Source organism: Columba livia, chromosome 11, assembly GCF_036013475.1.
Source record: "Columba livia isolate bColLiv1 breed racing homer chromosome 11, bColLiv1.pat.W.v2, whole genome shotgun sequence".
In the NCBI taxonomy this organism is placed as follows: domain Eukaryota; kingdom Metazoa; phylum Chordata; class Aves; order Columbiformes; family Columbidae; genus Columba; species Columba livia.
This window is the reverse complement of record NC_088612.1, coordinates 1,383,139-1,403,544: the sequence shown is the minus strand read 5'-3', so window position 1 is coordinate 1,403,544 and position 20,406 is coordinate 1,383,139. Positions and strand designations below refer to the sequence as shown.

General features: G+C 37.9%; 1 protein-coding gene across 2 annotated transcripts; it reads left to right on the top strand.

Annotated features, from left to right (window-relative positions):
- The first annotated feature begins 120 nt into the window (after positions 1 to 120).
- LOC102090413 (aromatase) lies at positions 121 to 17,574 on the top strand. Of its 2 annotated transcripts, XM_021297872.2 has the most exons (10): positions 121 to 337; positions 5,996 to 6,164; positions 7,495 to 7,645; positions 9,150 to 9,304; positions 10,953 to 11,129; positions 11,787 to 11,901; positions 12,797 to 12,911; positions 13,557 to 13,719; positions 15,164 to 15,405; positions 16,073 to 17,574. In XM_021297872.2, the coding sequence occupies exons 2-10, from the start codon at positions 6,020 to 6,022 to the stop codon at positions 16,322 to 16,324; spliced, it is 1,515 nt and encodes a 504-aa protein (XP_021153547.1). In that variant the 5' UTR covers positions 121 to 337; positions 5,996 to 6,019; the 3' UTR covers positions 16,325 to 17,574. The 2 variants fall into 2 exon arrangements, with proteins under 2 accessions (XP_021153547.1, XP_013225020.2); XM_013369566.3 differs by lacking the exon at positions 121 to 337 and having other exon boundaries at positions 5,793 to 6,164; positions 16,073 to 16,559.
- The last annotated feature ends 2,832 nt before the right edge of the window (positions 17,575 to 20,406 follow it).

Here is a 20,406-nt window from a genome sequence, read left to right as displayed (position 1 = left end):
TTTTAAAAATCAGTAGTTTTGATCAAATTCTCCAGTTACAATTCTAATCAGCATTGGGCATGTGAATCTCCATCATTGGCTATTTTGCAGCAGATACATTGAGCTGTAGGGGTAAAATTACAAAATTCTCTTCTCAATAGCGATGGCCCCTGATCTATTACAAAAAACAAACTTCCATCTCTAAGCAACTGATCTCTTAGCAACAAGAAGCACCTGCATAAAAGATGCCACAGAGAGTGAGCACCAGAAAACCTATCCAGATCTTTAAACGGAGCACATCAGTAGCAAAGCTAGCACTCTTCACGGGCAAAAATCAAGAAGTAACGAGAGGACACAGGTAAATCTTTAATTCATATTCTAGCACTTTTCTTCAAACAGTGTGAGTGAGCTGTTAGAGAAACGCTCCTTGTTGTTGAGCAGGGAGTATGCCTTCTGCACCTGCTTTGTTCTGAGTTACTGTCATTAACTTCGTGTAGATTCTATGCTGTCGCTGTCTAAATGGAGGTTGGTTTTAGTAGAAAATCTGCAGGTCTTAAACCAAATTTTTGGTCTTTAAATAACAGTAATGTGTTATATGTTTTGTAAGTATTCTACAAAGTTTCTTTCTGAAAAGAATGGCTCAATGTTCTTGCACAATAGTCCTCCTTAGAAAGTGCTCACCTCATTCAACCTTTCTAACTGTTTATAGAATCAAGAAATACTAAGACTTTATAGGCTTTATAAATACAGGCTCCACTGATCAAAAAACCCAAACCTGTTCAGTGTTGCTGTCGTTTCCAATTTCATTCTGTCTATTCTAATGTGGATTTTGTTTCTTTCACTATGCTTCATGCAAAGATGTGTACTATAATGAAGTTAAGGTACATTACACAGCATGAAGTGGACGCTGTCAACTGTTGGTGATGTATAGCAACGTAAAATTAGTTGGAAAGTGAGTGAATTTGGACAAACCAACATTTCCAATGATCATTGTCGCAGCAAGGAGAAGATGGTTAAAGGGTCATCAGGTAGAACTAGTCTGGAAGTGACCCAGAGGATTTGTTTATTCTGTCGTAGCTTGATCTCTCTCGGTTGGTATTTGCTGTGGAAAAGTGCTGTCTTTAAGCTACTACATCTTAGTTAACTCTGATTTATAAAAGCATTTGCAGGAAGAAGTTTGAGGATAGTCATGCATTCTTCCTTAGTCTTGTTTTCTCAAATACCCAGATAAATTTTCTTCAGGATTAATTTACATACTTTGGTAGAATACTTGGCATTTATAACCAGAAAAAAAGTTAATTTCATTTACATTTCTTACAAAATGATCTTTCTGTGTCAACCAACTTTTTTTGCTTAAGTTGATCCAAGTGTTTGCTAGCAATAAAAGCACTACAGCACACATATCATTATGGCAGAGCTGCCAGCTATCTGCCAAATTAGAAATCTCCCACTCCCACAATATACCTGACAGTGTATTATAAATACTTTCTTTTGGAAGCTCACTAAGCCCTATGATCAATAGCAATAGTATTAGCAAACTGTTAGTATCCGCACAGAGAAACCCCTCCTCATATAGGTCTGCTTTGCCATAGTCGCAACAAGGAATCTGATAAAAAGTGTGTTAGAGAAAAATTTCTGTATCTATCCACAGATCATTTTCTGGTTAGTTTTGAGCTTCTGGTGTTCTAAGGAAACTCGGAGGTAGGCAAACAGTACAATATATCCTTGCCAATACTGCAAAGGTTTGCATACCTCCATAGCTATTTTGATGACTTACAAGCACTAACACAGCAGTTCTGCCTCAGGAGATGTATATTTCAGATTAAACCCTTTTACCATCTAACATGGATAGTACTTTTCATGGACACAATATTGGTTCCTAAGCAACAATGAGATCTTCCGTGAAACCAGCAAGTTATTTTTCCAAATCATATATCAGACTGCAATTAACACCCCAGAAGAGGACACAGTCCAAATTCTAATTTTAGATCATTCTTCGTCTGAAGGAAAAATCACTATATAATTACAGAGTGTTCAGAAAGCAGAAACTCTTATTGTACAGTCGTTTGGGAAGCACATAGTGTACCTTGCCTCACACATCCATGTTTTACAAATAGCTACAAGGAAATAGTAAGGACACTAGCCAGAAAGGAGAGAGATGACTACCAAAGTTGTAGTTACACTGAGCAGGTTGCCACTCCAAGTCTTGCTCACTACAGGCAACTGTGGTTGCACGACTGGTTAGTAATTTGAAGGCTGAAGACTCCAGTGGAAAGTGATTTTTCAGCATGTGAATATTCATCCTCTGAAGACCAATGTAGACGTTCAAAGTAACTAGCGATTTCTAGGAGGATACATTTGAATCAAGATTTTCAGAACATCAGAACTTTCACTGGCTGGTTTTGAAGACAACAGCCAAACCAACCTGACAGTATATTATAAACACTTTCTTTTGGAAGCTCGCTAAGCCCTATGATCAATAGCAACACAAAAAGTTCATTTAGCCATTTCAGCAAGAATTTAGCATCCTGGTCAGTACTTGGTTATACATCAGCAACAACAGATCTTTGGCATGAGGGATCACTAAAAGGATCCAGTAACATCTGTGGAATGTTTAAAGACAGGTCTTACAGCTCCATTGTACCAGAAAAATCGTTTACGTAAATCACAAGGAGAAGAAGAGCCTGTAGGATACCTTATTTGACTATCACCTTGCAGAAATTACAGGTTCTAGCTGATTACAGTGGCTTCAAATGACTCCTCCACGATACCTAAATACATTTGTAAGTTACTCCTTATATAATACATTACAACCTCTGACTTAACCCCAAAGGTACCTCGGTAGATGACTTGGAATGATAGGCACAAAGATGATAAGTGAAGATGAAGGTTGCAACCACCACGTAAAGGCACATAAAAGAGGCACTGCCCTTACTGCAGTTACCCAAACAAATAGTAATATTTAAATAGAGTCCTGCATTCATAGAAGATATTTTTAATGTATTTGTTTCTCTGCCAATGGGTTCAACCTGCATTGAGTAGTTAAGTCCCAGACACATGCTGGTACTAGTTGGTGCCCAGAAAACTAAGTGAGCAGACTCCAAACAACAGGAATGTCAGCATTTACAACAGGACTGCAACTCCAGCCATCTCTTCGCCTTGCACTTACAGTACACTTTGAGTAGGAGGGGTGACAAGAAATCACGTTCTGTGGCCACTAAGGCAGATAAGAAAAGCCAAGTATTGTTCACAGGATAAGTCACTGGTGGCCACCACTAACATAGGACGAATAAGCAACAGCATTTTAGAAGGCAGCTGACAGAGCTTAAAAACTGAAGCATGCACTAGGGCTACATCCTGTTCAGCTGTGAAACAAAGTAATACTGCCATAAGCAAGCTCAATGCCATTGAGGAAACCACAATTCTGGATAATAGCAAACGGCAACAAATATATGCTTTTTCTAAACTTACAGTACAAATGCATTTTTTTCAACACCACAAAATCATTAATATGTTCTGCATTTCTGTCTCGCCCTCTGACACAATATTAGGCTCCCACCGCCTCCTTTACTTGTCAAGAACCCCTTTAGATTGCCAGAATGATCGTTATTGTATTCCCACTTCCAGCTTCTGCTGAAAGCTGCCACCTCTTCCTTCCCTCTTCCTCCTCCTCTAACTTGAACAGATACAGTTATAAATGCCGTTTAGATTAGATTTCGTAGTAAGCAAGTGGTACAGGATTATTCTACAAGGCTATAGTAATCACACAACATTGCTGGAATATGTTTCCATAGTAAATTGATTGCACGTTCGGGCAGCGCCCACAGAACAAATCCAAGCAGACATTGGCCTCCTAGTTGTGCAATGCACACCAAAAGCTTTCTACAGGCTTCCATGTGAAAGGTTGAACCTTTACAGTCCACAGGAAACTGTCATTCTTAACAGGCAATATGTAGAATCAACTTCTGTAAAGAAAGGAAGGCTACAACGTTTAATCTGGAAAAATAGAGACTTATTGGGCTTGTAGAAGCCAATAGATTTTTGTGTGAAACCAGTCTATCGAATATTTTACTTTTCCAAACTCTTTAGTTAAACCCAGGCCTGTTGCTTCAGATGCTGCTAATATTGGTCACTAAAATCTGAGGATTTATAAAAGTAGCAGATATTTCCCCCCTCACATCTCTGCTGGCAGATGAACCATTACAGAGGAAAGAATTCTGTCCCTCAAGAATGGTTCTTCAAGAGTTTTCAGGCAGTTGTATGAGCTCCTTCTCAAAACCATGAGACAATTTCAGCTCTAAACTATAACACAATATGTAATTTGCTCTTTTGCTGACACAGTCATTAAGCACAAAGCTCTAACTGGAGTAAAAGGGGTCACAGTTGTCGTTTACGTATATGGACTGTTTTCTTTACTGTGGACCCTGTTATCATTCACCATATCACCTGTTGCAAAGAAAACCTTTACCAGAACCTAGAATTTTCTCCCAGGCTTTGTAGTCACAACTAAAAGATCAGCGATCGGAGGGGCCCTCTGCTGGCCATGCTTTCCTGCCTGTTAAGATCCATAATTAGTGCCAGGTCAGGCAGCCTGTGCACATCCATTTATTATGTCACAACAGCACTTCCTTGTCATAAGTCTCTTTCCTCCAACTATTCGATTTTTAAAGCTTGTTTTGTCCCATTCCCACCCCCCCTCCACCTTAATAAGTGACAATCAGAACCAATGAATCCCTCTGATCAGACACATATCTCAACCAGCTGCAAAGAAAATTACCTATACAAGATTTCAAGACAAAATGAGCAGGAATAGTGAAAGCTTCTTTCATGCACAATGGGCACTCAAGCTTTGTTCCATTTCTAAACTTTTCCAGTCTATTCAGTGACTTTACTTGGCCGAGTTGTAGCGCTGACAGTTACTACAAGGTAAACTGTACTTTCTTCTGCAATGTGAGGCCAACACACAAGATAAATAAGAAAGCACTTGCTGAAAGCAAACTGTAGCAAAAAGCTTCATTTTAAGTAAATACATCCTTCAACTTCGAAATGTTGTCACAGGAAGGAACAAAGCAAATCTATTCTTAATTCATAGCAGAGCAGAATTAAGAAGGCGTTTTATTAATAAATTACCGTGTAGTTACAAGCAGTATCTTTCTGTGGTTACGTGAGTTCTCACTCATAGAATAACATCTTCCTTCTCAGGTAAAACCGCCTCTCATATTTTATGATTTAAGTCAAAACCACAGGAAAAAACTTGTAAGGAACACTTCTACTCCTCCTATGCAGAACAGACCTATCTGTTCACCTGTGCGTGTCTTGTGGGGTCCTTTTGGTGTTTCCACCCCCGGCCGCTGTGTCAAGTGCTGCTGAGTGCCTGGGAAGCTTATGGTACCAGACAATCCACGATCCTGTTTCTTATGGCATATGCTATAGTTTGCAAAGTACTCAGCAGAAGCATAAAGAAATGTTGACAATTAAAGAAGAAAGCACACAAAACTGGTGTACATGGTGCACTATCTGCATCGTGAAAAACTAACGGAGTTTTTCTAGAAATTCAAGGACTCTGGGCACTACAGGAATGCATGAAGGAAAAACAATAGAGATAAAAGCTTGTTAAGTGAACTCATCCAATGCTTCCACACGTACTGAAAGTTTAATTTCTTGTGTTTTGGTTAGAAATTTGCAAGGAGTAAACCTCAGTCTTGGCCAGCCAAGTCAATAGCAGAGATAACCTGTCTGTCAGCCCAGCTATCCAAAACTATGCTGCAATAGCAAGGTCAGGAAAGCTTTGTTATTTCCAAGTGAAAAGGGTGTCTGCTGCATGTCTGATTCGACTTGTGATGCAGCTTGTCCTGGCAAGCTGTCCCGGCAGCCACTCTCATTACAAAATAAAGCTACCTCAAGAGCTCATTCGCTCATTTGCAAGACCTACCAAGGGCTTGAGAGGTACCGACTAAAGCTGAATATATCTCTGAGCTTTGACAATCCACCTGTCTCCCCTTTCTCTCTCTCTAAGGCAAAGCAGAATCTCTGGGAAAAGATGGTGCTGGAAACTCTGAATCCAATGCACTACAACCTCAGCAGCCTCGTACCCGATACTGTGCCCGTGGCCACCGTGCCCATCCTCATTCTCATGTTCTTTCTCTTTCTGATATGGAATCATGAAGAAACTTCATCAATACCAGGTAAATTAACTTCAGCTCTGAGCGTATTTTTGGTTTGTTTCTCAAATGTAAGCAAGAAAGTAATGCTGAACTATGATTGTATGCTAACCAAGTCATTTTAAATAACAGGCTTGTAAAAATAACTGATAAAAGAAATCAGGCTCACTCTAACCTCAGAATTTCCATAATAAATCTGGCTTGGCTATATAACTATAGAACATTTAGTTTTCTGCTTTATTATGTATATACTCTAGATGTTCAGTTTCATGTGTGTTATAAATGACTTTGTATATGTTTTAAGTTTAAAGCTTTCTAAATTGCCTTTGCTATAAACAAATTATTATCTAGGACATTATTTGTATTGCACTCAAGCAGAACGCATAGCCTTCTGTGAATACTTTTCCACGTACACGGTAGTTTATAAGGTCAGATCAATAAGAAGGTAGAATTAAATTAATACACTTTAATTTTACAAGTATTAAATAATCTGAGGTCTTGCGACTCCTATTAGGAAACAGGGGAGTCACAAGCAACTTTTGAAATTCTAAGCAGCATACAAAAAGTTTTGTAAATACTGAATTTATTTTGGTTTGTGGTGTTAGATTTATGTTTTACAGACAAAAGGGGCCAATTTCGCTTTCACTGAAGAAGGAAACTTCTTCTTTAAAAGAATTAAAGCCAAATTCTCTCCTGCTGTTTCCACTTTCTCCATTTTGTTTTAAGACAAAAACTTGGTGCTGAGTTACAGTGGAAAGATTTAGTTGAGAACTTTGTTGACTAAATGCTTATTAATCCGTTCTGAGCTCCCACGTCAGTATGTTTTCATAAGTTCACAGCAGTACGGTATGCTTTCCTTTAATTGTCTGTTTGCTCAGTCTAGTATTAATGACTTGAAGTGTCATTAATTACATGAAAAGCATATTGACTTTTGTAGGTGTTACTATAACACCTCAACACAAATTCAGTCAAGATCCCTAGAAGATTTGTTAAAATCACAAATTAATAAACCACATACATTTTGTTCCTAGATAATTTCTTCTTCCTAATATCTGGCCATTGCCCCTCCAAGTGTCAGCAATCTCAGAGCTGCACTTTGAAGTTGTACAAAGAAGTAATGTGTGTCGTCAGTTGTATATACATTATAAAGGCTATAGGCTTCCATAGATACTAAGTGGGGCTTCAACAGAGATGCGAGTTTAAGACAGAATTTGAGAAATAGGATTATATAAGTGAACTGCCCAATGCAGATCTCGACGGTCACGTTAAAGTGTTGCTTTCAGAAGGGTGATGCTCAAAGGTACGTTATCAGTGAGCGCTGCTGAGAGCAAACTTTTCTTATCACATTCCTTAGGGCCGGGATACTGCATGGGAATCGGTCCCCTCATTTCACACGGGAGATTTCTCTGGATGGGAGTAGGTAATGCCTGCAACTACTACAATAAGACATATGGAGAATTTGTGAGAGTTTGGATCAGCGGTGAAGAAACATTTATAATTAGCAAGTAAATCCTTATTTTCTACCCTTAATAATATGAAGAGCTTTTTTCATATTTTTACAACCTCTTTGCTGCTTTTTTCCCTAAAGTACAATTGAAGTTGTTATTTTCAAAACTTATCCCAACATAAACCTTTTATTTCCTGCTGTTCACAGAGCTTTTTCTGATCTTTTGTTTCTTTAAAGACTGATATGGATGTCTGTGTGAATTTTCTCATTTTCATCATGGAAAGGAAGATTAAGCACTGTGGCTTAATCCTAAAATATATTTACTATCTCTTATACTATTCCATTTAATATTAGGGCAACATACTATACAGGAACCTAGACTGACTGCAATGCGGGATTTAAGCCAAATTTTAGTTTCCTGAGTTCTTAAGCTTCTCCTTAAAATGAGGGTAATGCTTGAAGATTATGGCTCCAATCCAGCAAGTTAATTAAGCAAATGCAGTGTTCTAGGATTATGAGTAATTCCGCTCCAATTAATGGGATTGCTCATAGACTGCTGTTACACACAGTATTAAACATAATGCTGGACCTGCAGACGCACTTGTCCCTGGTTTTACTCCTGGTTTACTCCTTAATCCATGTTTGTCTGTTTGTACCGCACAGCACCTCACTCTTCACTTCACCTCTGGTCATGCAAATCTATAGTGAAAACTGCTGAAGTCAATAGCAAAAGTCCCATTTACTTCACCTGACTGAAAAAAGATGAACTAAACCCATGTAAGAAATCTAAGATTTGGTCCATAGAGTATGCGTATTGTTTCATTTCAATCTCTATTCTGATTTCCTTTTTGTTGGCTTTAATGTGATCAGGTTTTGCATTGTCGACATTTCTAAAATGCTGGCTCCCTCTAAAGCAACTTCTATCTTAAAGCAATAATGCTGGTCACAACCTGTTTGCCAGCATATGGAAATAAATATTGTCAACTGTAAAAAGACTTACACATATCACAGATTTCCCTAACATGTCCATTTAGGAATATTTATCTCACACATTTCATCATATTATGATGCTGCATATTTAAATGATGCATGTATATTTATGCTTTCTGTATGTGTCTGGTTATAACCAAATAGCTATGAAAGTATAGCTGTGATTTAATACACATCATGATTAGATGATTGACTGTCAAATATTTTATACCTCATCTTCTGAAGTATCTGATATTGGTCGCTGTCTGAGTGTACCTTATATATGTACATGTTTCTATGTATACACAACATTCAGATTGAAAACAATTGGTAACCATTTACATTTTAACAGAAAAAGTTTTAAATCTAAACAAAATACAGTATTGCTCTAATTACATTCTCAAGGCATTTGTCATCAAGACATTTAAGTATGTAAAAGGAACAACAGGTAATGTCAAGCACTGTACTTTCTGCCAAACTAAAAGTGCAAGTCAGCGCTTCAGAGCAACTATAAATGTAAGACTAAAATCTCTCTGTGCAATCTATGAAACAGTATTTTGTTCTGGGCTTTTTTCTCCCTGTTTCTTTCCCAGATCCTCAAGTGTGTTCCATGTAATGAAACACTGGCATTACGTTTCTCGATTTGGGAGCAAGCTTGGATTACAGTGCATTGGCATGTATGAAAATGGCATCATATTTAATAACAACCCAGCACACTGGAAAGAAATTCGACCCTTTTTCACCAAAGGTAAATCAGTGTTCATTAATGCACTGCATCACTGTGGCACATAGTCTGTCTCTTCTGAAGTGCAGTTTGCCCTTTGTATATTTAAACTACAGAAATCAGTTATGTTTAAATACCCTACAAAATTATTTTATTGCATATGTTCTTTCACACCCTGCTTGGTACGGTATTTGAAAAGGTCCTGAAGTTGTTTTCCAGATTCACAGAATCCCAGAATGTCAGGGGTTGGAGGGCCCTGGCAAGCTCACCCAGTGCAATCCCCCCATGGAGCAGGAACACCCAGATGAGGTTACACAGGAAGGTGTCCAGGCGGGTTGGAATGTCTGCACAGAAGGAGACTCCACAACCCCCTGGGCAGCCTGGGCCAGGCTCTGCCACCCTCACCGGGAAGAAGGTTCTTCTCATATTTAAGTGGAACCTTTTGTGTTACAGTTTACACCCATTACCCCTTGTCCTGTCACTGGTTGTCACCAGAAGAGCCTGGCTCCATCCTCCTGACACTCACCCTTTAGATATCTGTAACATGAATGAGGTCACCCCTCAGTCTCCTCTTGTCCAGCTCCAGAGCCCCAGCTCCCTCAGCCTTTCCTCACACGGGAGATGCTCCACTCCCTTCAGCATCCAGTTTAAACAAAATTCAACTATGTCCACAGCCATGTTTCTGGATGTTTTTAATGTTTCAAGTCCAGCATTTTAATCAGCTCATTTGGTACTTCCAGAAATGCAGTTGGCTGTTCCTATCCCAGTTTCCACTGAGTTCAAAGACTTTTCTGTCTTGTTCTAATTGAGGAAGGGGGGAAAAAAGAACAAAAAAAAGAGTGTTGTATCTTCAAAACTAGTGTAGAAGATATTGCACAGCAGAACTACTTACTCATGCCCTTAATATACTCGTAACCAATGCAGGAACAGAGAAAAAGATTGAAACAATATCACTAGGGTGAAATTAAATAGGAAATTACATAAACACCAGTGTTATTATTTTATAAGTCTACAATTTTTTGATTCACCTCCTTTCCACAAATTGAAGAGTTTCAGTATTTGCATGTTGTTAGAATTAGCCACTTCTAATGATTTTACAGCCTTCCTAACAAAAATAGACCTCCCCTCTTCTCAGTTACAAACATACAATCCCCCTCAACATACCCCTGATGAAATAATATCCTTGAGGCAATTCCAGCCATTCTTGTATGGAAAATTAATTTAAATATAGTACTTCAGGCAAGATTTCTAAAGTCACGCAAAAATTCTCTAAATTCACTCCAGCTGGAGCCTATCAGAATCCCATTGAATTACACAGCAGTAGAGCTGACCACTGTCTTTTGTTGCCTTTGAATTCTTAAAGCAGAAAGGTAGCACAGAGGATGCCCAATCTCTTTCCTTACCATGGTGTGAACCTGGCGTCAAACGTGTGGCTGACATACAACGTGGCTGGATGCAAGGAAAGTTCAGGCTTGGAGTTCATTGCCATTTTAAGTCCAAATGCTTACATTTTTCTTTCAGAAGGTGATAAATCAGTATGTTTTAGAATGATTTTACACCATCCACATGATAACGCTTCAGATTTTATTGGCACCATTCTTGCCAATTGATAAGTTATAAACAAGGTGTGAAAGTTAACCAATCTTTTGGTCATTTTGCACATGTGTTTCAGCTCTGTCTGGCCCCGGGCTGGTGCGTATGATTGCAATTTGTGTTGAATCGACAATTGATCACCTGGACAGACTAGAGGAAGTAACCACTGAAGTCGGAAACATCAATGTGTTGAATCTTATGAGACGGATCATGCTTGACACATCCAACAAGCTTTTTCTTGGGATCCCTTTGGATGGTACTAACAGCTTTATTTTTATACTTTATGATGAATCTAAAGTACATTTCCAAGGAAAACTCACTGACATCACTCAGCAGGTTTTTTTCAAAAAACAGACTCTTTTACCACCATATAATTAACTGAAATTGATTTTTGAAAGATTTTAGTTATAGAAGAGAATTTTATATGACCAAAACTATACATTAGTTTGCCACACTCATCTTAATAAATAGAGATTTTTATGCACTAAATTGGTACAATCCCAATATTACACACATGTAAGAATCTAATTCTTTCAACCAAACTAAATGATTGCCTTGAAAAGTTGCCTAAAAACTTATGTCTTCTGTGATTTCTTCATCCTCAAAAGCATATGACAGAAACAGTATTATCATGATGTCTGAATTATTACTATTTGCCTTGGTTGACACACCACTATCTCCTTTTAGACAGCTATCAAGAAGGTTTCCTTACAAAGATCTATACCTTTCCTACAGTATGCTAGAAATGTTTCCTGATGTCATCTACCACCATTAAAACTAATTGTTTATCAAATTTCGGTTAATTTAGTTGGAGTAGGGAACAGAGCCTTATTATTCATTTTTCTGAAGCATTTGTTATTTTGACTATTGAGGTTTATATTTTATGCTGCTTTTTATTAATGTTTATTTTCAGAACATGCCATTGTACTTAAGATTCAAAACTACTTTGATGCTTGGCAAGCGCTTTTATTAAAGCCTGACATCTTTTTCAAGATTTCTTGGCTGTGCAAGAAATATGAAGAGGCAGCGTAAGTGTTTGCAAAAGACGCTTTCTTTCTACAAGGGAGGTTCATGTTTTCCTCTGCCTTTTAGAAAAGAAATGGTGACATTTGCGAAGGTGGCTGGCTGAGGTCCCCTATCTGCAGACCCAAGATAGCAACAGAATGAGATTTGCCAGTGATGCCGCTGCCACTGATCTCAGGGGATGATTTAAAACCCTTGTCTATTCGACCTTCATTTACTCACCAAAAGATTAGTTAATGCCAGCTCAGATGTGAAACTAAATTGAAATTACTGGTTCAGTTCAAACAGACAAGAAAAACCCATCCCATGGCATGACGTTACATTTGCTATCCAGTCAAGGACAGGCTACAGTTCATCAAAAGCAAACTGTCCCAAAAGACCCAACCCGTGAGAATGGTTCTATTTATCAGCTCCCTCAATGTGCATTTTGGAGTCAATAACTCATTTTTGAGTTAAAACTTGGTGCTCAGCATTATAATCCATTTGAAGGGGATTTTTCCTAAATAAAGAACAAATACATTTTACCATCTTCCTCTTTACAAAAATAAGAAGTGCCACTTCTCTTTTTATGACCTCATTTGCTGTTTTCTGCCAAGAGAGGACTGGATATAAAAAGAACTGGCAATCAGTTTGTTCTTTTTGGATTTGGATTCCATCTATTGACAGGAAATTACTACTTATGAGGCATGTGTAATGAACTGCTTTGATAGAACTATATAACTTAAAGGCTTTAAGGGAAAGATGGAGGTTCATCTAAAGTGACTGACAAGTCTTATGAACTAGACACAAGATTTATCCTCTCTAACATTTGCTTGCCATCTCTATGTTTCTAATCATACCCTAGTATATACTAAAAAGGTGCAGACATTTATCAGTATGTTGGATTTCATCTGTTTTCAGCAAGGATCTGAAAGGAGCAATGGAAATCTTAATAGAACAGAAACGACAAAAGCTTTCCACTGTTGAAAAGCTGGATGAACATATGGATTTTGCATCCCAGTTGATTTTTGCACAGGTATTGGCAATGTACTCAAAATACGGCTAACTAACATTTCTGACATTCTCCTGTCACAACCAACACAGGCTTTAAAACTTGAACTTCATGTATTTATCTGAAAGTTGTATCATCATAAAGGGACACAAATTAGTTGGCTCTGTAGAATCCTTAAGCGATTCAAACTTTGCACAGTTGCTTTTTTGGGAACAGGTGCTTGTCCGATTTTTTTCATGGCTTAAACAACACCCTTAAAACTCTTGCATCTATCCCTGAATATCCTCCAGTCCTTCCCTAACCTCTGTAGTTTATCATGATGTGTTGCCTTTTGTCCACCAAGGCTTCAAATACTACATAAATCCTATCATGTATAATCTCCAACAGCCCAGACTCTGTGAGGAAAGGCAGTAAATCAATAGGCACATGAGCTAAGAACAAACTCATACTTTTCTGTAGCATTATACACAGTCGTTGAAACACGAATTTTCTGGTTTTCTCCAAAAGACAAAAAATAAATGTTATTTAGAATATAAGAAAGACTGCCAAGATTTTTTCTTTTGTTTAAAACAGATTTTCTAGGTCCTTCCCGTTCTACCGCTATCGCGACCTTTGTTGCCTTCAGAGGTCAGCAATCAACATTGGCCCCAAATGTCCCATTTTTTTCAGAACAGAGGGGATCTGACCGCGGAGAACGTGAACCAGTGTGTGCTGGAGATGATGATTGCTGCTCCCGACACTCTGTCGGTGACACTCTTCTTCATGCTAATCCTGATTGCGGAGCACCCCACAGTGGAAGAGGAGATGATGAGAGAAATTGAGACTGTTATGGGTAAGCAGGAGCTGCAAAGTCAGTGGTGCAGGAATATAATTTTGCTTCAGCACTGATCTCATTTCAGTTTTTCAAAGGCTGAAAATTCTAAGTGTTTTCTTCTAGCAGAAGCATTCGCTGTAAAATATATGAACTACCATTACATGTAGAAGATTTTATTAAAGATGAGTAATTTGAGAAAGAAGATGAGCAATTTGTAAGGCAAATTGAAATAGGAATCATAAGAACTAACAATCTATTAGAAAGAATGTGCTATATTCACTCCTCAGCTACAGCAGCACAAATCAACACTCACCTCGTAAGTTCCATTGAAATTATTTTCCATTTCCCTCAAAATAGCAAAAGGATACGGTCATTTCTAATATTCCTAACCACTAATATTTCTCTGTGTATGTATGGAGCATAAGTTTCACTATGACTGCAGAAACAAAAGACGAGATAAAATCAAAACTGTATTCTGCTGTCATCCATTTTGATATCAACTGCTTTAAGAACCAATTACTAACTATTCAAAACATAATCAAAGTATTCCAAATCCGTATTCTTTCCTTTGTCTAGACTTCATTCCAAGCCTGACACTGAACTAATATAGAAACTCATTTCATCCTTTCTTGTTGAAGATTTGCTTCTGCTCAGTTAAACACTGGAAAGGGTATAACAACTCATTTACTCTTTTTCTAATGTGCTTTTATTAAACGTTATTTTGTTGTCCTCATGAGAGCTGAGTACTCATTCATCTTCCCTATTTCTTTGTGAAAGCCTTGATTTCTTTGTGATAGCCAAAGTAGAGCTTTGTTGCCTTTTCCTTAAGCAAAGGATCAACTAGGGTAGTAAAGCTGCCTTTTAGCTCAAAAAAAAGGCCACCACAATGGTCGGCCTGGAGTTCTTGAACTGCTTGGAGCCTGAAGTTCAAATGAGGCTCCCACTGGTGGTGCATCATGGCACTGATGCTGCTGCTGATGGAACCAAGCTGGCAGGGAGCTACTGGTGGTCACTGAAACAGTCAGGGCGCAGCAGGACACAGCTCCACATCCAGCCGAACACAACCACCTGCTGAAACTTCAGGTCCCTACAAAGTTATTTCCTATCTGCAGGCTCTTCCCAGATTCTGTTTGCTGTCAGCTCTCAGATTTCTCTGTTGTTGACTTGATGGTCTCAGCCATACAAAAGCCAGGGAAGGACTTTGAGTTTTGTCACTGACAAGAAAGCAGAACAAGGCTCAGTGTTTCAAGAAGCAGCAGCATAAATTAATAAAGTAGCATTTATGCTGATGAGCAATATGCCAGATTTCCCAAATACATAAGGCTACATCAAACAACTTAGAAGCTGCTAGATCCTTCCTACCGTTTCAGCAACTGAGACTCTTCCAAAAATGCTTCAGTATTTGTACAATGAAGCTATTAAATTCATAACCAACCTTTTACCATCTGTTTTATTCCTCAAGGTGACAGAGATATACAGAGTGATGACATGCCCAATTTAAGAATCGTGGAGAATTTCATTTATGAGAGCATGAGGTACCAGCCAGTGGTGGACTTAATCATGCGAAAAGCTTTACAAGATGATGTAATTGATGGCTATCCTGTGAAAAAGGGGACAAACATTATTCTCAATATTGGACGTATGCATAAGCTTGAGTTCTTCCCAAAGCCGAATGAGTTTTCTCTAGAAAATTTTGAGAAAAATGTAAGTTTGCTATCTTGTTTCTTTCAGGAAATTGGATATTATTTATTGACAATGTATCTTCCTCTTGTTTTGATCAAGAACCTTGTGACCATAAGACTTGTCCCTTTGTCAAAGTGCCTAGTTAGCTATACATGCTGTTCATTACTGTTATTTAAGCTGGGCACAGGATCACAGAATGTCAGGGATTGGAAGGGACCTCGAAAGATCATCCAGTCCGATCCTAGTGTGTGGCTTTGTCATTATCTTTAGACAAAATATCAGCCTGTATCTCAGACATTTGTGAGCTTTGTGATGAACATTTTCTGGAAAAGCTTTTAGTAAACTTTAATGTAGATGGAAGAGAGAAAGCTTCACTCCATTTCATAGCTTGTTGTAAAATCCCTGTAGTTAACAGGGTGAACAGACTGAAATATATTGGCAGAATCCAACTGCTTAACTGTACGTTCCCTGCTATCTTAGCTTTTAGAATAGCATACCTTCTATAGGCGTCTGTATCTTGGCCTGACTTGGGTGGGAGGGCTCTTCAGTGTAAAGGAGAGAAGGAATTGCTCCTAAGAGATTCTTTCCACAGGTTTTTCAGAATATATCTACTAGCAATTTTCCTCATATTTTTGGCTACTTTTATGAAGAAAAATGTAAAGTTTATTCCTCATGTTATTCTGCACAGGTTCCTTCACGCTACTTCCAACCATTTGGATTTGGTCCTCGGGGCTGTGTAGGAAAGTTTATCGCCATGGTAATGATGAAAGCAATTCTGGTGACTCTCCTGAGACGGTGCAGAGTACAGACAATGAAAGGAAGAGGCCTTCACAACATCCAGAAAAACAATGACTTATCCATGCACCCGATAGAACAGCAGCCTCTGCTGGAAATGGTTTTCACACCAAGAAGAAACACAAAGAAGAATCAGGATGACTAAACTGGATCAGCACTGAAGTTACAGTGCTTTCCCAGCCACAGCCACTAAGAAACACCTAATTGGAATACCTAACGTAACATCTATTTCTACATTCTCTGTGCCCTTTAAACTAAGAAACTGTTTGAGCTGTAGGTAGAGAAAACAAAAAAGCCACCACAAGAAAAACAAAGAAAGAAAACCACAAACAGGTCACATCCCACCATTCTTACTCATTCTGTATCATAAAACACCAAAAGGGGAAAAAGGGTACTTCAGTGGTCACACATTTCCGTTTGTATGAGAACTTTAAAAAGAAATCCACTGAAGAGTCTTTCTTCTTGGGAACAGACTGCTATTTTATACACAGTATGCACATCTTGGTTTATTTCACACACAAAACCTTTTTATAGCCGTAATTTATTCTCTGCTTTTCCATCTCATAATTATAGGTCTCTCCCTGAGTAAAATTTTTCACGAGGTTGGACTTAATAAATTACTTTTATCATTCTAATTTTGAAATAATTATATGAAATCATGTAGATATATGGAGAATGCATGCTGCTCTGATTTATTTAATGTATTATATCTTACTGAATTTGTAGGCTGGAATTTCAGAAACAGTATTACCATAATTATTCTATGGAAGAAATAAAAGTCTCATTTTTTACTTTTTGGAAGCAAGCCTGCAGAATTATTTCCCATTGTATTTTAAGTATATTCTTTCTGATAAGCTTTGCACATAGTGTTTGTGGTCCTCAAATTTCTACAGTACTTAGTTTTGTCCACATTTGGAAAATAGCTCAATTAATTAATTCGAGCTGTTAACTAGTCTGAGCCCTGTTCTCCATATCTTTATTATTGCTGTAATGCAGTGGTCTATTTGCATGAATATTTGCACAATAAGGTCTATCTCCCCTCCTCATACACTTGCACATTTGAGACCTGCAGTTGGTGAAGCAATGTTTCAGAGCTTGCCATGTAGATATAAACAGTTTACATCTTTTCAATGTATGTATGCCATAGTACAAAACAGAGCTCCCCTTTTAAATGTTGTTATATTACCAGGTACTGTAAAAATTTAAGTGATTTTTAAAGCCACGTCGAGTGACTACATCAAGTGACTATTCCATTAATGTTCAATACATCAAGATAGACCAAAATTGAAGACTGTGTTTTATACATCACTGTGATTATGGGCTGCTCACAGCACATAGATGTGGATGTTAGAAAACAAAGTAATCATCAAATAAAAGTTGTATGCACAAAAACAAGTTTTAAATAATGTTTCATGATGTTTTTTTTTCCAATCTAAGACTCACAAAAAAGTATTTCAATGTGTGTATGCGTGTATGAACTGATTATTAAAGTATTAGACACAAGGATGAAATCTGGGATGTTCTAAACTCAAATTTCCCACTGCTTTCAGAGGATATAGTATTGTAAAAATATTTTTTAAAATAGTAAGAAATAGATTAAGTAATAGATTAATCTACTCGTTCTAAAGTGGCAGTTACCCAGGACTTGAGAGATTAAGACTGTTCAGGCTCAAACCAACATTACTTATCTACTACTACTATAAGCCTTAAGCTCTGTTGTGTCTGTTTATAAGTGCTGGTTTTGCATTCTGTTTCATGTTTTCAAGCACAGACATTTAATTTTACAACACAGACAAGTACTCAATTCCACAGATCTACACTTTTGTAGGAATAATTTGATTCAAATGCATAGACGCATTTTAAAATAATCATCCAGAACTGTCTTTTTAAGAATTATATATTGTGAACTACAGTCACCCAAAACAACCTACTTCTTCCATAAAGTGAGATGATGTTGTGTTGTTCATATTTTTGCAGGTAACTTTATATAGGTACAAATATAATTGAAGAGATGTGAGTTAACATTGCACTCTGAGCAGGGTCCAGCAGATGGCACACACAGAAAATGTATTCATGCAAAAAGAACAGCGCATTGAAGCTGCGTATCTGCTGATACACAACAGCTCAAAGCCAATAGACTCCTGTGGTCTCAGTTACTGAACACTGCTTTAGGAAAAGGTGGCGTCATTCTAGAGTCATCGACAGTGTAGAGATGGAGAGAAAACCAACCGCCAAGAGTGGACACAATTTATTTGCATTACTACAATTAGTACTGGCACTAGAACATTATTTTCAAATATCACCTTTTACTGAAAGTGTTCTCCCAGTCCACTTGAGGGGAATCTATAGGCATTAAGATCAATAGAACCCTGCTTAGTATGTTTCAAAATGATTCATAAGCAATTGTAAGGCTCTGCTGGTATTTTAAGTATAATTCAGCTTAATTAATTTGATGCATTGATACTAACTCACTTTCTCTTAATATATTTAATGGCATTTTACCCTGTTGCTTGGTTAATTGAATTTAGTGCCTCTATGGCATTCTTCCACAGTCCATAGTAGAACAGGAATCTCTAATGAAACATTAGAGGCTTTGAAGGAAAGTTGATTTTTGTGTATTAACCCTTCAATGAGTAACACAGGTCCCAATATTTCATGCAGCCTCACCACACTTCTAGAGCAGTTATGAACTTATCAGCGCAAGAATTGAGCAGGTCTTCGTAATAACTCTTTATTCTTTAAATAATTGCTGGTTAAAATCAAGACCAGTGAACTCAGCTGCCAAAAAAAAAAAGAGGATACATTTGGCACAATGTGCACAACCCCATTGAACTCCCTGATTACAGTTTAAAATAGCTCTGATTGGATTTCAATAAGTTCATTCCTCTTTAGTTTTAGAGGAGCTGATTAGCATCTCACTCAATGCTTTATAAACTTACACTTTCCTTGTAATGATATGTAGATGGAGTTGAATTTCATTCTCCATTTAGCAGAAAGATTCTTGGCAAGCAATCATAGATCAAAGTAGCTATATTTAGAAACTGCATCTTCTAACACCTAAACACGTATTTGTATTTATATTCAACTTTTATCATTCCAACAAATGTTAGAAGATACTTTTCAGTGTTAAAAAATAGTTCAGGATAGACATGAGAAGAATATAAAACAGTATTATTAATACAGTGCTAGTGGCATTAAGAAAATTGCCACTTACTTCCACTTCAGAAAGCAGAAAGTTTTGCAAAAGGATTAGATTCAGATACTGAATGAATATGAAAGCAGCTGCAAATGGATCTTTTTCTCTTTGGTATGAAGCAAAATGTTTTCAAATCAAGTTTTCAGGCAATTGCTGGGGGAAATCCCATGGGCAAGGCTGCTTGAAGGTAAAGGGGCCCAAGACAGTTGGTTAGGACAAGGGGTAATGGGTTCAAACTGGAACACAAGAGGTTCCACTTAAATTTGAGAAGAAACTTGTTCCTGGTGAGGGTGGCAGAGCCTGGCCCAGGCTGCCCAGGGGGGTTGTGGAGTCTCCTCTGCAGACATTCCAACCCGCCTGGACACCTTCCTGTGTAACCTCATCTGGGTGTTCCTGCTCCATGGGGGGATTGCACTGGATGAGCTTTCCAGGGCCCTTCCAACCCCTGACATTCTGGGATTCTGTGTGAAGTTTCACCAGCTCAGATGTGTAAGAACAAATGAAACTATATTTGTCCGTCTTGTCTTCCTTCTCACATGAAGAATAGTACAAATAAGATAAATTCATACTACAGAAACGTTATCAATACTACTTCACCTAAGGATCTCAAAGCATATTATGAGCACCAATTAAGCCTCTGAAACAAAGCTGACTTGCTAAAGCCATACCCCAGAGAAAGGTTCTAGTAAAAAACAATTTATTGTGTAGCTCAGGAGCTAATTGCCCAAGGGCCTCTTCACTCAGATGACAGTCTTGGGTCAAAACCCTAAGACATTGGGATCATTCTCCAGTTAAAATGCCTTTACTTAGATGCCAGGATATTTGGCCAGAATCTCCATCTATGAGGATGTATGCACGGTGCGAGTAAACAAGATTATGTATACAGTAAATATTTCTCTAACAGTGTTTAAATCATATGATCTAACCATTTAACCACAGGTTAGTCAAGCAGGAAATAGATAATAAATAACAATACTTCGGTTAGAATAGACGGTAAAACTCATGGGTAGCATGAAGTTGCAAACTGAAGA

Bases quoted from the DNA above. Each gene is read 5' to 3' on its own strand.
- LOC102090413 (XM_013369566.3), top strand. From the start codon at position 5,801: ATGTCTGATTCGACTTGTGATGCAGCTTGTCCTGGCAAGCTGTCCCGG. The intron at 12,912-13,556 runs GTATTGGCAATG...CATTTTTTTCAG, and splicing joins CCCAGTTGATTTTTGCACAG to AACAGAGGGGATCTGACCGC. The intron at 15,406-16,072 runs GTAAGTTTGCTA...TATTCTGCACAG, and splicing joins TAGAAAATTTTGAGAAAAAT to GTTCCTTCACGCTACTTCCA.